We start from the raw sequence: 17284 nt of genomic DNA on the forward strand, positions 1-17284 counted from the left end.
AATGGAGGACTATGTTTTTCATTCCAATTATCCTGACGGCTCATTACAACAGGAGAGGAGACACAGACTAATCCCTGGTCACCTAGCATCCTCCTCCATCTCACTATTCACCCATCCTTTCATCTCTCTATCACTCCCCTATGCTTTCTATACATCTTTCTATAAAACCATTAACATCTCCATTTTCCCCTGTGCTCACTTCTGGCTCTGCTTTGCTGAAATATACACACACACTTGCATACACAAGCGTATACGTGTGTTACATGTATGCAAAGTGACATTTCTTATCTCCTCATCTGTACCTCTCTCTCTCTCTTTTCGTTTTTTCTCCATCTCTCACATTCTCTCATGCAATTCAATTCTAATGGGTTTTATTGGCTTGGCGATTCATCTGAGTGCAGCAGCTCAGTTCAATTACATAAGGGAGCCCTCCGGGCTTTCACCAGACAATCAGCAACACTCTCCTCCCAGTCACATGCACACACATTCACGTGCACCATAAAAAAATCCAATTTCTCCTTAACAATGGTGGCAGAGAGATGAAACAACTGAAAGAGGCCACATCCTTTTCTCATTCTGCAGATACTTGCGTGTGTGTGTGTGTGCTCTGTGATTCATTCAAAACAATTTCTCAAATTTATATCATTAGCGACTTTCTGAAAGTTGCAGAAAGTTAATTTCAGTTGTGCGTACACATCCGTGCACTCTTCCTCCAAATCATAAACATGTCAAAGTGCATGCACACACACACTCATACTCACACACAGAGTTACACACAAGTGTGACCAGTCAAATAAAGCTCAGCTTCAATGCATCACGTCTTTGCCACGGCCCGGGCTCCCTGGAGAGCTTCCCACCTCTCGCTCTCTGTTCTCCTTCGCCAGCATTAAGCTCCGTCTCCGCTCATAAAGTGACAGCGCCTAAAGCACCTGTGACAAATTGGCAGCCACTTTTGCCTGAGTTTGTACTCTGTGTACAGGCCCTGATGGCAGATAACTTTAGCAGAGGGGAGGTTGACAAGGAATGAGAAGGGGAGAGACAAGACAGAGCACTGGTAGTTTTTCTGCACCTGCAATAAAATGGTTTCTTTTCTGCTGACTCATCCTTTATAACACACATCCTCTGGCGTTCAGTCGTCGCAACCCCTCCTCCCCTTCCTCCTCCAGTTCCCCCAGTGCACCCTGGGATCCCTTCTGGGACGGCTTGGAGCCAACGAAACTGACACTCGGTTTATCTGACAGGCTGTGGTACTGAATGTTAACCTGAGTTCGACCTCCATCGTCCTTCTTCTCTACCTTCTCATCCCTCGATCACCTCCCCCTACCTTCTCTCCCTCCATCTATCTCTCCCCTCACCCACTCGGTTACACTCACGTCTCTGTGTGCCACATTCCCGCAAACCTGGGCCGTCTCTGAGTAAAGACACTGAACTGTGGCTGAACCGAGAACAGAGGGTAAACTGGTGGCAAGTGAGAAACAGTTGAAAGGGTGTGGGAGGAGTGGAGAGAGGAAGAGGAAGTGGACAGGAAGTGTAAAAGAGGCGAGAACAGCGGGCAGAGTAAAAGAGAGGACGGATGTCGAGGAAAGTCGGGGGAGAGAAAAGGAGAGGAGAGAATAACAGGAGAGGACAAAGAGAGACAGGTTGGAGGAGAAAGTAAGAGAAGAGACTGTATTTTTTTCTGACACCAAATTCTTCAGGAACAAGTGAAAAGCTTGGTTACAAAACAAGACAGTCACTATTTGACACCTACAATAACAACGTGGGTGCTGGAACGAAAAAACAAAGCACTCTGTGTTAAAGTTATGAGTCATCTCAACATAGTGGAATCATATTTATTTTCCATATTGACTGATGAACTTTGTATTTAATCATCAGAGAGTAGCACTTCACTAACACCCTATTAAGCCACCTTTGGAGGTTTATTTGCAGCGATGTGTACCGCACACACACCCTTTTACATTTAAGCAACACTTACAAAGACACACATATCACTGCAACAGTATAGCCTGAATGCAAAAGGGTGCGTTTGACATTTCATGCGAAAGAATTAACACCACATTAGCCAGATTATTAGCTGTGGCGTGCAGGAAAATCAAGAGTGACATTCAGTCGTCTACAGATTAATATGATGGCTGAATCAACAACTCTGAGCTCTTTGAGATAAGGTTTGAAACAATCTGCCCAGTGGGCGAGTACATATTTTTTTGAAGAACAGCAAACCACCACTGATATGCGGCTACAGCAGGAGGATTTAAGAAGCTGATTGCTGGATATCCGTGGTGCAGAGCAGAGGAGTTGGAGCCTGGCTTATGTTGGTTGTGTGGATTCTTGGTCTTTTATGGATTCTGGTCGAAGCAAGATTCCTTACTTTAAATGTAGTCCATTTTTTCATAAGAAGAGAGGATAAGAGGGGGAAAAAAAGCGAGATAAATCAAATTAATGACCAGCGCCGAGCAGCGGCATGAAATAAAAAAGATAAATGACGAAACGTAGGAAGGAAGAAATGGCACAGAGATGAACAAATGAAGAAGACAGCTAAAAATGGTGAGGGAGGAAGCTGAGGAGGAGGGAGAAGACAGAACATACAGAGGTGGCAACGCACATCAAAGCTTAACGTGTCTAACCTTCTAGGATAGCGAGGGAGAAGGAGAGAGACAGAGGGAAAGAGAGACAAAGGGAGAGGGAGGGAAGTAGGTGGGGATGTCACCTTTCATCTTGCTACCGTTGCCACCCTTGATGCCTGTGGAAAGCTGCCATTATGCGTGCTGTTTGATGCTAGACATGCTTGTACAAGAGTGTGCGATTGTTGTGCGCGTGTGTGAGGGAGAAAGAGAGTGTTAGTGGGATGGATAGATGAGGGGGCGCTCGCCAAAAGCAGCCGAAAAATGTTACATAAGATATCATCTCTCCATCGCCTCCCTCTGTCCCTCTGCTTGTGATCATCAATTCAGGTGCTGGGGTGCAGTGACAGGAGCAGCCAGCAGGGGGAGAGTAGATAAACAAAATGGCACACCTGCTGAGTGACAGGACTGTGCATGTAATTAGGACAAACCACAAGCTGGTTGGATGTGAAACAGTAGAAGCCTCTAATGATGAGCTAGCTGTGCGATTTAGCTTTGCTGCTGTCCCATTAAAATCTCACAATCCCAAATTTGTCCCGTTTTGACTGCAGGTTTACTCCGTTGTTTCATAAGTGGATTACATTAACACGCATCAAAACCCTTGTTTTCAAAATACGCTTCAAACTCAGAGGGAAAGTTGGCCAATTTGTCACATTTTCTGAAAAATAACTTTATCGTGAAACAAGATTTTCATGTGATGTTGCAAGCTCCGCCGTCATCCGGCTTTGAGCCACGGTGTGCAGTCTATCTGGGTCAACCTTCATTAAGTATTTAGCAACCACCAGTGAATCGAGGTGCAACATCTTGGAAAACTTGTAAAAAACAAAACAAAAAAAATCTGACAACAAAAGCCTCTTACCCACAACCCCCTCCCTCCCCTCTGATGCCTTTGCTCAAACAACAAGCAAAGTTGATTCGCCTGAATTTTAAATGCAACAGATGTTCTGCTGTTGTTTTTTGCCAAATGTCACCATGTAAAATGCAGAGTTCCAACAGATTCAGCATTGCATTAATACTCTGCACTTCTGTTGTCTTTGTCTCCTACGTGTCAGCTGGCGTTGTGGAATTCATTTAGTTGTCAAAACATCTCATATCTTTACTTATTGCACTTGACGATTAAAGTTACTCTGAATTCCTGGAAGAGAGGATTGGGTCACAGGGGACAAGATAAATTGGTTCTTTACAAGAGATAGCCTGAATAATGATGCTGGTGACTAGTATCTGAGCACGGTAGCCCACGTCTTCCTGTGGAATCAATACCTCTGTTGAATCAATTGCACAGGAGGGTTAGCAAAGGTTTCCTGCTGTGTACCGAATCAGAAAAACAAATAAAGCTGAGAGACAGATGAGACAAGCATCAGGATTTAATGGGTCTGTTGCCCAGTGCCAGAATAGCCAGCCTCTAAAGACACTGGGAAGATAAAAGGATCGATAAAATTTAAAAGATTTCTCAAAAAAAAAAAAAAAAAAATCATCCAAACACAGGAAGAAGAAATGTGACAAACAAAAGATCCATTGAACATGAAATTATTCTGAACAGTTAACAATTACCTGGGATAATAAGACTGGAAATAAAAACAATGGAGAAAAAGAATCAATGGAAGAAACTTTTCAAGCACTTGTGAAGAAAACTTGCAACATATAATTAGTTGTCCACTGTAGTTACTCACCATACACCAATAGGGTGTAATGATCGGCAGCACGTCCGTAGTTGTTCTGGGCCTGGCACAAGTACGTCCCGTTGTGTGATTGGCTGAGACGGGAAATCTGAAAGGTGGGGCCGGAAATCTCTGCCCTTTCAGGTAAGGTGTCGTTAATCTTGGACCACTGAATGTTCCTGGGCCTGGAGGGAAAGGACAAAGACAAAGGTTTAAAGGAGCTATATGTAAGAAATCTAAAGCAAATAGTCGTAAAATCCTCCTAATATGTCACAGAGACTAAGGAATAATGTTCATATAACATACTGATCTCACCGACAACAGTAGTACAGCCAGAATATTCGCATTTAAAACATTTTTTTGCGGTCTGCAAATCATGTTTTGAATTTGTGTTTTGGCCTGTTGCGCCACCCACCACCGTCTACCAGTCACGCAGTCAGTAGAGTCTCAGCATCAGTTACAGTTACGACTGAGCTACAATGGCTGATGGTGCGACTAAACCCAAACGACCTCGTTATGATTCCCAAAAACGCCAAGACAAAACTCGAGGCAAAGCGAGGGTCTATATAGGAGATGATTTTGAATGGTGGAGAAGGTTGAAAACGGAGAAGAATTTGAAATCGGATGTCGAAGTGGCTACTCTTCTCCTTGACAGGTAAGCTTTAGCCAAAGTTGGCTAACTAGCATCATAGCTAGACGGGAATGGCCATTTCGAATACTTTCAACTGTTATTCGTTTTCGATCATACATTGTAGCCCATGTGCAGGTGGGTCATTGACCCGACTGATTTTTTTGAGAAACAAACGTTAGCAGCATGGCAAGCAGCGTTAGCAGTGTCCCGGTACATAGCATTAGCAGCTGGCTCCTCCTCCGCTGTATCCCGGCAGCAGCGTTAACAGCAGAGAAGCCGGACTTGCTTGAACGGTCCGCTGGAAAACCGAAGATCAAGGACGCGGCGACGCGGCCCTGCCACGGCAGCCACCCGTGGGCAAACAAATCAGTCTCCAGCGTGCCACTGTCCAGCAACCTCGAATCTGTAGGGGAAGGGGGGCGGACACGACTCGTGGCAGTATTTTGAATTTGAGTGCAGTAACCGTTTTGGCCACATTCTTACATACGGTGCCTTTAATTGTTGATAACGCGAATATGTCAATGAATATTCTTGGTTTTTTTTTACAACTGATTTAATGTTTAAGTCATGCACTGTGAAGATTTTCTGCATTCCTGTTATATATGACAGTAAAATGAATATCATTTGTTTGTGCTGTTGCTTTGACAAAGCAAGTCATTTCAGTAAGGTCATCTTATTTGACATTTCATAGCATTTATAGAAAAGATTTATTGATAAATAAAATAACTCTTAGCTGTAGCCATGAAATTTTAAACTGCATCTTCAAAAACGTGACCCTGAGTCAATGTTACATAAGCTCATAGATGCATTCACACTCATATATGCAATAACGTAATAATGTTGAACCTCTAAACCTTTATATTTAGCTATAGTGTATATTTAAACACATAATTACTTCTACTAGTTTTTCTAACCTCTACAACCACAGGTGCTTTCAGTAACAAGAACTGCTTTTTGAATTTCACTTAAAGGTGACATGGTGGCGCAGTGGTTAGCACTGCCGCCTCACAGCACACTCACAAACCTGAAAGTTTGTTCTCCCCTTGTCAGCGTGGGTTTTCAGCGTGTGTGTGTGCAGTCAGAGCTTGCAGGTTAGGTTAATTGTAGACTCTAAACTGCCCGTAGGTGTGAACATGAGCATCAATGGTTATTTGTCGTTACGTGTCAGCCCTGCATAGTCTGATGACCTGTCGAGGCTGTACCCCGCCTCTCGCCCAATGTCAGCTGGGATAGGCTCCAGCGCCCCCGCAACCCTGAATATGATAAGTGGTCATAGTGGATAATGGATGAGTATTACAGTTAAAGGTCCCACTACTTTGACAGTGTGAGGGTTGGTTTGCACACCTACAGGGAGTTTGAGGGAGGGTTTATATCAGTTAAGTCTCAGTGGAGAGGTTGGTCCAGGATGTGTTAGCCTGTCACAGGGAGGGAGGTGTGGGAAAGCAGTTAACCTCCATTTTCAAAGGAGAAATGGCATTATTACTTTTAAGTTGTCCGGTTTACCTGGTAACATTAGCCTCTGATAAACCTGAACATTCACCTGTTTTTGTGCAGAATTGGAGGGAGTGTAATACGGGACTATTCAAAAACTTGGTCCACAAAAAATCCTGAATTATTTTTGTTTTAAGAAAATAAGAAATTGGACTGAGTGATAAAGTATGGACCAGTTTTATTTGGAAAGCTTGGAAAATTATGCAGTCTAGACTGAATAATACACACACATGCAATATGAGATCAATTTTATTTATTGCAGGTGTACCAGCAGTTATATTACAGGGAGCTGCCCCCCCAACAGTCAACCAGAAAGGCCATTAATCGTCAAAATTTCATTGGTCGCTTAGTCGCAGAAAAAACAAATGTGAAACTCTATTAGGAGTTGTGCCTTGTCAAAATAAATCAAAACCTACATGACTGGACCATTTGGGAATTTAATTTGAAAGGACAGACACAGGAAGAGGCCACGCTCAGCAGTCAGACAGGAGTCACGTTACAAACCAATCACAGCCGACAGATATCTGTCCCTTCATCTGTAAATATTCAGTCTGATACATACAGAAAAGTTTTAGTGCAGGGTTACCCAGAGCTTTACATCTGTCCCATGGACGACAGGCCTACACACTTATAAACAGCACCTGGAAGAAGATCAGCTCTGCACTCAGGATTTCAGGTAAATAGACTATACGGTGCTTGTCCAGGTTTCTTAGCAACCTGAGATGCAACCTGCCGCCGAGCTCCTAAAAGCCGGCACAAAAAAGGCACAAGAGTAGCACCGAGCGCCTGACCACGCATCTTCCAGGCGGTTAAAGACACAGCATGTGTACAGCCTCTAGGGCCTCCAGGGCTGGTACCTGCGGTTATTCCACAGGCTAGTTAATAACATGTCGGGCAGGAAATCCAAAGTGTGGGATCATTTTGAGAAGGTGAAGGACGAACCCAAGGTGATATGTAAACTCATCTTCACTGGTCGACTACAAACATGACGTATCATCTGAAACATGTCAGTGGCTACATGCCCATTAGCCACTTAGCACAATCATTACTGCTTTGCCGACAGCGTCATCAACAGGCGGCACGCTCAGTGTGTGACGTGCACTTGTAGATAAAATATAGGCCTATATTAATGAAGGTTCATTAGTACAGTTTTGTATTTCTCTGTAATGTAGCACAGTGTTAACAATGTTACTGATACTATTCTTTCTCACACCTTCTACTCAAACCATTGTGTTGCCCCGCCCAAAATATATAGTTCAATAATTGAATTAATATCATAAACATGCGGGAGACTAGTCGACTAATGGAGCTAAATGACGACTATTGGTCGACTAGGAAAACTCATAGTCAGGGGCAGCCCTACAAAAGTGTATCTTTGTAAATCAACAACCACAAAAAAAGTTTTAATTAGCCATGATGTCTCCTCTTGATTTATCCTTTGGGTTAAGTCAAAGACTAGGTTAATAAACAATGTTTCAGGTTATGGTTTTGCTATCCAAAATTGCAAAGATGACCCAATGCCAGCTGATGAGACAGCACATAAGGCACACAACATGCTTTGCGATGCAGGACATAAGGCAAGGCCCCTGGGTGAAATACCAAGTTTATAGGAAGTCCCGTGCAGCCCACATGTCATAATAAGTGCTTCTGTAACTAATGCCACGAGTAGATTCCCAGTCTTAAACACATTTAGTAAAACCTGAGGTGCTAAAGGACATTAAAAACGAGGAAGTGAAAAGAGACAAAGGATTGAAGCAAAGGCACCGGGGGATACTATAAAAAGAGAGGTGAAGAAGGAGAGTAAAGCCCACAGGGGGAAGATGACATGAGAAGAAAGCATAAAAGGGGTTTGAAGGAGCCAATGGCAGCAGAGGGCTGCATCCTGACAAATTATGAGGAGACGGATGGTCAGAGGGCGGCGATGGTGTGAAAGGGTTGGCAGGAGGGAGAGGAGGGCAGATGAGAGAGAAATAGAGTGTCAGATGTGCAGAGTGGAGAAGAAGAAAAAAAAAGGCGGGCAGGAGAAGTGTCACTACAGGTAGAGGAGAGAGAGGAGAAGAGACGGTGTGCCGGGAGATGAAGGGAAGGAGCAGGCAGACAAAATGAATTGGTCATGAAAGACGGGAAGGCAGAGCAGACAGGAGGTGCGAGGATTACAGAGACATCCTGGCGAACAACGCTGTGTGTGTATGTGTGTGCGTGTATATATGTGTGTGTCTGGCTGAGTGTCATGGCTCATGCCATCCTGGCCAGATTACAATCCTGACTCATCTGGGTTCTAATCCCTCAGGACGTCTAATTAAACCTCTTTCTTGCTTAGTCACACACACACACTCCCTCACTCATCCTACACACACTAACAAAATCTCCCCACGTCTCTCTCTCTCTCTAACACACACACAGATGCGTACTTGCACTCCCACACACACTAATTCCTTCAAATGCGAACACACGAATAAGAAGGCAATTAGGCAAAATGACAAGACATCGTCTCCATCGCTCCTCCTAATAACAGACAAACAATGAGTGTACCCCTCCACCAAAAGGAAGTGGCATATAATTGGTCATTAATACTTAACAGGCAGTTAACAGGGCCAGAGAGCTAGCAGGAGGGCAACAAGGGGACTTTAATGTGTGTGTGTGTGTGTGTGTGTGTGTGCAGTCCAGCGTGAGATGAGGGTCAGAGTCCAGAGTGGCCTGCTGTCCCATCTCTCACTGTCACATACGCGTGCATTCACCACACAAACACACACACACACGCAGAGTCCCCAACCAGCCGTTACAAAGCTTTAGTGGGGCTATAGCCAATACGCTTCTCAGCCAGTCCTCACTGTGGGATTTCACTTAAGTCATCACACACACGCACACAAACACACACATGCACACACTTTGGCTGCATGAAGCCTTACTGGGGAGCTTTAGTGGACTTGATGCCCACAGACAGACGGACCATCTATGGGGAGGGTTTAAGAGCTTAGGACCCAATACCCTTCTGGAAAGTGCACAAAGGGCTGTGAACACACTAGAAAAGGGCTTTGTTTCAAATCTGGCTCTTAAAAGTGTTGACTGCTGATTGGGTTGAGAAGCTCTATCATCACACACAGAGTCACATACAAGTTTATGATATGTCCATTTTCACACCCTTCTGGAAATCTCTCCGCTGTCTCCTTAAGCTCTCTTCCTTTCTGTCCTTCATGCAATAAAATACAGATCAGGTGGTTTTTATCTGTCTGTCAAAATTTAAATGTCAGGTGATGGCACAGATACAACTTTCCTGAATGTGATAAAACTTAGACGCAGAGTACATCTTATGCTGTATCCTAAATTGGTTTGGAAATACTGTAAATTTACATGTGATATATTAGACACGCCTGGTTTGACTTCAATTAGAGTTCAAGGGATGCTGCACTTGGGATTGAATGGCCCATAGGGGGTCTGCATCATCTGTGGAGGCCAGCATGTGGTCGTGCTTAATTTTGATAGTCTATTTCCTAATAATTTCCTTGAAAGGAGTTGATTTGAAGTTCATTTCTAAGGATGGTTCCTAGAAAGCACCAAGATATCTTGCTGTAATTATAGGGAATATATTGAAGTTGCTGGAGATTAGTAGCACTTGGTAATTACTTGAAGTTTCCAAGAAAAGGCCCCTGGAATTATGTGGGATAGTAATTATATAGAAAGAGGTCAACTTAGTGTTCATTTCAACAACACATAATCAAGAGAGAAGGGGTGAGATCTCTTGTATGCAGCTGGCTATTTTAAGCTACTTAGGGGGGAGAAGCTCTCATCCATTTTTTTGGAACCTGCACTGAGGGCTGATAAAGCGCACATGTTCTCCTTACAGTGATGCCCTGCTTTACTCTCACACATTTGGTAGTCGTCCAGGAAAACCACTGTTTTCTGCTGCGGCCAGTAAAAAGCTCCACTGGAGCAGGTAGAGGTTACTCAAGGACGTTTCCAAAGCAGCTATTAAGGAGGGAAAGATTTTTTTAGTGCAAAGTGGAAAGTTATTACTTGGAAAATAAACAGAGTATCATAAAGTAAAGCTGTTTGTGTGATAGTCACTGATTATATCTCTGATTTATCTCCTTAGCTCATAAATCAAACTTCAGGCAAACAACATTTTGGTACCAACAAACGGTGGTATCTTTCATCAGTGTGTTTAGTCGGTAGACTGTGTAAAATAATGGATGTAGCCACCGTGAAGTCACACATTGGTTTGTGGACTCCCGTTGTGAAGCTTGAGTGTGGCATTTTGGCCGTCACCATCTTGCATCACAGGAGCCAGAGGTGACCCGAGGGGGCCATATTTGGACACATTGAAACAAGTGAGTTACATAAAATTATCCTTCGCACAGTTGTTGTGAAATGGGAAATTAGTTACAAGGACCTGAAGCATTTTTGTACCAGGCTTAAAACATGAAGTTGGGCACCTTAACATGGGGCTCTATGGGGATTGACTCACTTTTGGAGCCAGCCTCAAGTGGCCATTCGATGAGCTGCAGTTTTTGGCACTTTCATGTTGGCTTCATTTTTCAGCCTCGGAGATTACAACATGTTTTAGACTCTAAAAACTCTTCTATGTTTTCTTATGTTTTCACTGTTAATGAAAATTCCCCTAAGAAAACCCAAAGACACATTACCACACACTTATAAATCTAATCAGTTAAACTGCTAAATTACTCTCTCCAGTCTGTGGTCACAGTAATGAAGACCTATTTAGTTTAGTTTAATAGGATCCTCATTAGCTACCGCAGTGCTACAGCTATTCTTCACTGGGTTCATGACAGACTAAACATGAGTCCCATTCCAGTATAGTATCTTTGGAACCAAAAGTATCCCTTCAGATCATGGTACCTAGACCTTAGCATTTTCACCACAAAAAGTACTCTTAAATGAGGGTGGGGCTGTTGTCACTCACTGTTCCGTCCAGCACTCATTGTCTTTCCTTCTTCATCAGTCTGCACCTTGTTTATCGTCCGCAGAATGAGGCTGCATGCTAACATTTTCAGAACAAATTAAAACAGGCTGCAGTGAGATTTGTGCATTTAGTCCTTCTAAGGCAAGCTCAGGGGTTTAGTGTTGCCGTAGCCCACAGGAATGACACAGTTCACATAATCCAGTCGAAATTAAAATATATTTTTAAATGCTGTAAACGAGGATCCACTCATTATTAAACGTTTATGTCAACCAAGAGAGAAAACGCAAACTAAAAAGTAAGGGTCAAAGTTATCACAGGAGTCATCAACCTATACATTGAGTAACATTGTAAGTAAATGTTCAACCTTAAAAGTTGCCAGCAGTTGGCCCAGTGAATTGAGTTTTGTTCTCAGACTACAGCTGCTGTAAGAGGCAGCAAAAAATCCTTCATTTTGTAGTTACAGTTTATTAATATATGTAAAACTCCACAGAATGAATAGTGGTTACATCACAACTCAGCGTGAGTAGAGTTACCATCCGCTATTGACTAATGCCTACAGCTGCTGTGAGAAGCAAAAACATCCTTTCATTTTACAGTTACAGTTTACTGATAAATCTCCACGGTATGAACAGAGGTTACATGAGCCTCAAAACCAGCCACAACTCAGCCCTGAGCAGAGTGACCTTCTGCTATTAACCAATCAACAGACTGCAGTGTTCACAGCTCCACCTTTTAGTACCAGATCTGTGTGCTAGGTACCCCAACAGAGGAGTAATTAAAAAATGGGTACGGTACGGAACGGTTCCATTGGTACCATCCACAACTTTTCACAGTGGAAACCGAAAAAAAGCGTATTGAACTCCATCAGACCATACTGCTCGGTGGAAACGGGGCTAAAGCAACAATGCAACCATTACAACTTACAGAGTACACAGGACAAGGCTGAACATCATAGCACATTGTGACACATAGCTTAAAACATACAGCATTACAACATAAACAGGACAAGACTAGAACACACACAAACAAGCTGCTGACAATTCTATTATCAGCTTAAATTAAAAGTCACATAATGTCCCCTATACTACATGTTGCAACACACATTACTGCCCACTTCACTCTAGTAATCAGTACAATAATCAAAATATATGAAATCCAGTATCTCTGACACTTTGCAAATCATAATACTGCCAATCTCAGTCCAGAATGGAGCACAATAATCAAAATACACTAACAAAACAACAACAATAATAACCTGTTTCACTCACTTCAGTGTTACCGATCCATAGTCACAAGACACATAAATTAATCAAATTCACCTCTGTAGTCTATTTCATTCAAAACTTAGTCCCCATCTTTTTGACTTCTCTAGTAAAATGATGCATTTTTAATTAAATTTTAAATCAAGTTTTACTGTTATCATGTGAGATTTGTCAAGGGAGTAAATTCCATTCAGATACAGCTCGGTACCTGACAACTCCTTTGATTGCTTTTGTCTGCACTTTTGGAAATGTAAATTGTCCTTCTACAGCATGTTTGGTGGCCATGTCTATCTGAACTGAATGACTGAATAGAGTAATCTGTTTTTAATAAAAAGACAACAACAATTTAGATAGTTATGCACTGCAACAACAATTGTCCTGTATTCACAACAAAGCACTATACGCACCGCCCTGCTCTGTACCATATGTAATTTCTTTATGTTATCCATTGTCGCATTGGCTCTTAATCAGCTTTTGCAATCATTCTAGGTTGCTGAATTCAAGCTTATTCTACATGTATGCTTAAAAAAAGGTGCTCTGTGTAAATGTGTGTACTGAACTGAACTGAAGCCAACAAAAATTTGACCCTACAAACAGATTGCCAGAGTGAAAGTCGAGCCCTGTAGGCTTGTACCTGTCTGTGTTGTTGCCACCTGCAGCTACCAGCTGTTTGGTGATATTACAACCTAAATGTCATTCTCATAGCAACTCAAAAAAAAAACAAAAAAAAAAATAAAGCCTAATCTGAATACTTGCTGTCTCGTATTATCATTTTGTATGAAAATGTAGTGTTTGTAAGGGCTGACGTTGAACTTGGCAACCTCCCGCATGTCGCCGCCAATCAAGTGCTTTCTGTGTATCCTTAAGCCGATTTGTCAGGACTCGTTGCAGCTTTTCAGGCACAAATGCTTTGTTGAGACAAACCTTTTATATTTTCCGATTATTTTGTCAGGAATTCATTATGGATTGAGAGAAAACACATAAACACACTGCTATGACGACGCAATAGAGCTTCACAGGCAGCATTTTGTGCCAGCTGGTTAATGTGCCGGATTCATCTCCTGTTGAAGGTGAGGCTGAATGCTTGAAATTCTTTTTCAAACTCCAAAAAGCTGTCACTGCTCCTTAAACCATGACCTCAAATATTCTTTTATGTACTTTTTTTTTAACTTTTTTAACTTTTTTTTTCAGAAAAACAGGCTGTCATTCCAAAAGTCCAGTAAATGGAACGCATTATACAGTGCATTTCAAGTCGACCACTCAAAGGGCTCTACAACGCAAGCACCATTCACAATACATTCATACACTGGTGACCAAGGCTACCACATGAAGTGCCACCTGCTAGGCAGACAATCCTTCATACGCACTCACACACCAATGATTTTAAGTGCTATATCGCTATATCATGGGCAACTGGACTTGCTTTAGTCCAAGGCCAAGGCTTCTTCAGTTCAGAACTGAAGAAGCCTTGGGATCGAACCTCCGACCTTCCAATCGGTAGACGACTACTCTACCTCCTGAGCCACCATAATATCCACCATAATAATCAGATTGTGTGGGAACAAGGTAAACCATTGTCATTATGTTACGTATAAAAGGGGGGCATAGATAGTAGGCTTGGGTGGTATCACGATATTACGGTATACTAGAGTATTTAGAAATCCAGGCGCTATGATTTTCAACACAGTCCAAAATACAGGCACTCATTTTTCTATTAAACTCACCAGAGATGCTGTATTTAGGATATATTGTATGTAGTGCACATCACGTGTCACCAGAGGTCAGTCTCTACCGGTGTAACAGGAAGCGGCTGGCAAACATGGCAACTGCAAGTGGTGGGCATAACATATTGATAGACCTCAAGATGGCGCCCATTCATTCCAAAGAGTTGCTAGTGTGGTGCACGTGCAAAGGAAGTTTCTAGACTCCAGGTTTACCTGTGTGGGATGCGGCCCACTGAATATGTGCAATAGTATTTCTCCCACTGGCCCTACCTGTGAATTCCTTCTCGGCTCATGGACTTAACATCGTGATGACGTTGCAGATCTTTGAATTGTTTTTCTCTGCTCAAGGAAAGTTTAACAGAAAACCTCTATAAATCAAAAATTCATAATAAAAAAATGTCTCGATCTTGTTTGTAGTTTGAGTTGTCCTGTCAACAGTTTTAGAGATATCTCTTTTATAATGGTGGTCTATGGGAAAAATGTTTTTTGGGTCGCAGGGGATTTTTTTCACTGCAATACTGTAAGTGGCCACAAAGAAAAATTGGAAGCAAGGCTGAGATGCTTTTCGCAGGGCCTAGGGTAACTTGACAGGACTACAAAGAGCTGGCCAGCAGTGGCATGGAAAAACTTATGTTTTTAGCCCAAAACTCTAAATGGGACTATTCCTGGTTGAATAAAGGTTAGATAAAAATTGAATTAAAATAAATAAATAAATAAAAATAAAAATAAGAATTAAATAAGAATATAAATAAAAATAAAAACGAAAATAAATATGAAATTAAAAACGAAAATAAAAATCTAAATGATAATGAAAATAAAAATGAAAATTAAATAAAAATGAAAATAAAAATGAAATAAATAAAATAAAAATAAAAACGAAAATTAAAAATTAAAATAAAAATTAAATAAAAATAAAAATGAAAATGAAAATATAAATAAAAACAAAAATAAAAATGAAAATTAAATAAAAATAAAAACGAAAATAAAAATGAAAATAATTTTTTATTATTTTCACATCTAACAAGACAAACTACAACAGTTTTGCTGAGTTTTATTTTGTTTCTGTCAAGTCTGAATGCAGTGTGTTTGCAATGTGTTAACAAGAAAGCAAGTTAAGCTGAGGAAAATAAGGAAAATAGGTGTAAGAATATCATCTTTCTTGACATTTTGTAAGTTTTTTTTTATTAGACTGAAAAAGTGAAGCGAGCTTGTGTAATGTAGCAAACTTGGCAGTCATGTGGGAGGTTGGGGTGGGCGGGGATTAGGTTGTGCCACACACACTATACCATTGTATAGGTTACCATAATCCCAGTTAAAATATCAGGAAGGTATGACGATGTGAAAAAATAGATATCACCAAAGGCTAACAGACAGCATTTACTGAAGGCAGGTCACAGCAACACAAACAAACACACACACAGACTTACAGAGGGTTCCCAGTGACGGAGCAGGTGAGGCTGAGCGAGTCGCCTTCCCGCAAAATGCCGGAGGGAGGAACAATTCTCACTGTTGGTGCAACTGTGGGGAGAAAGACAGAGAGAAGGGGAGGTGGGGGAGATAAATGAGTATGCATGTGAGGGAGAAAACAAGAAAGGCACAATACAGAACAAAGTTGATCAAAGGGATCAAAACGGAGCGACAATTAGAGAGGACGGGGGGAAAAAAATCAGGAATGAGAGAGAGAGAGAGAGAGAGAGAGGGAACAAAAAGGAGGAACAAGGGGAAACGTGAGAAAGTGGCGGGAGAAAGGGTCTTTAACATCTGTTTCCAAGGCAACCAGCCAACAACTCTACGGTTGAGACACCTGTTATCATAAGCAGCCCACCGCTCCAGCAGCTGTTGTACCGCACTTACTTCTGTAAGAGAGCGATGGGAAGCCAAATCCACGCTGACAGTTGGTCATTATTACCAGTTCTCGGGCTGGAGGAACAACCAGCTCGCAGATTGACAAAACTGTTGAATATTAATCATTGTGATCTATCAGCAAACATTAGTGTACATGTGGCAAATTAATTGTACCCAAAGACCGATGCAGAAGAGTGCTGAATATGAATACTATCACCAACGGCAAATGTTTGTGTATGACTGTGGAATGTTTGATCATCCAAAATGATTGATATATTGTAGATAAGAATCATATTGAACTGACAGGAATACTAATATGAGGCGAGAACAAATAGAGTAATTGGATATTGGCTGTCTTGAGGAGAAAAAGAGCTTAATTGTAGTAGTTTATATATCAACTAATGACTGGAAATCTGTTGCTGCTCAGTTGATGTGTTCCTGTGTTGTCTGTATTTTTAAAAAAAAGGATTTGCAGATGCAATAAAACACATAAATATCATTATTTAATATTAATCATTGCTAAAATTGTAAGACATTGACAGTTTGTTTGTCTCCCATCAAAAACAAAAGACAGAAATGTCCAAATTTAAGTAGCAGAAGCAAACTTGACATGTTTGATGGGATTAGAAGCAAACAAAATGGATTAACATTTCACATTAATACATTAAATGATGATTTTCAGACTCTTCCAAGGATATAGATTATAGCTGTCTGACATTTTCAAGATTAATCCCACTGAACCGTGCACAGATTTGTGAGAATATTGAGAATTCATCTTAAAATATAAAATACGGTTCTATCTGAACTTGTTGCCCTGAGTGAATATTAGACTTAAGCCAATTATAAATTTAAATCTCTCAGTATTTTCCACTGTTTGCTTTTGCCTGCCTCAAATGGACATATGTGCAGAGATTTCACAACTTGTGTAAATAAGCCAGCAAAATCAATCAATCCCAGAACAGTGCCGGAAACATTGCCCATACTAATGTGACCCAGGTTTTCTCAGTTGACGTTGGTTAGCTTCTTAAACCACAGGCCAGGACCCTAACCTGGCCACAGGCCTATTTGCCGGCTCTCTGCATGACAGCATTTGTATGTATTAGGTTTTAATGAGAGCAAGTCTCATACAGG

At 41.5% G+C, this 17284-nt stretch overlaps 1 protein-coding gene across 7 annotated transcripts in view; it reads right to left on the minus strand.

Moving 5' to 3' along the window:
- Positions 1-17284, minus strand: part of cadm4 (cell adhesion molecule 4) — a 211066-nt gene that overhangs the window by 10174 nt on the left and 183608 nt on the right. For all 7 annotated transcript variants that reach the window (XM_078171716.1, XM_033641309.2, XM_078171715.1 and 4 more), the window contains exons 5-6: positions 15736-15826; positions 4292-4464 (exon numbers count right to left, since the gene is read on the minus strand). In XM_078171716.1, the coding sequence (XP_078027842.1) occupies positions 4292-4464; positions 15736-15826 (264 nt within the window). The remainder of the gene's footprint in view (positions 1-4291; positions 4465-15735; positions 15827-17284) is intronic.

This window comes from Epinephelus lanceolatus, chromosome 10, assembly GCF_041903045.1.
Source record: "Epinephelus lanceolatus isolate andai-2023 chromosome 10, ASM4190304v1, whole genome shotgun sequence".
Taxonomy (NCBI): domain Eukaryota; kingdom Metazoa; phylum Chordata; class Actinopteri; order Perciformes; family Serranidae; genus Epinephelus; species Epinephelus lanceolatus.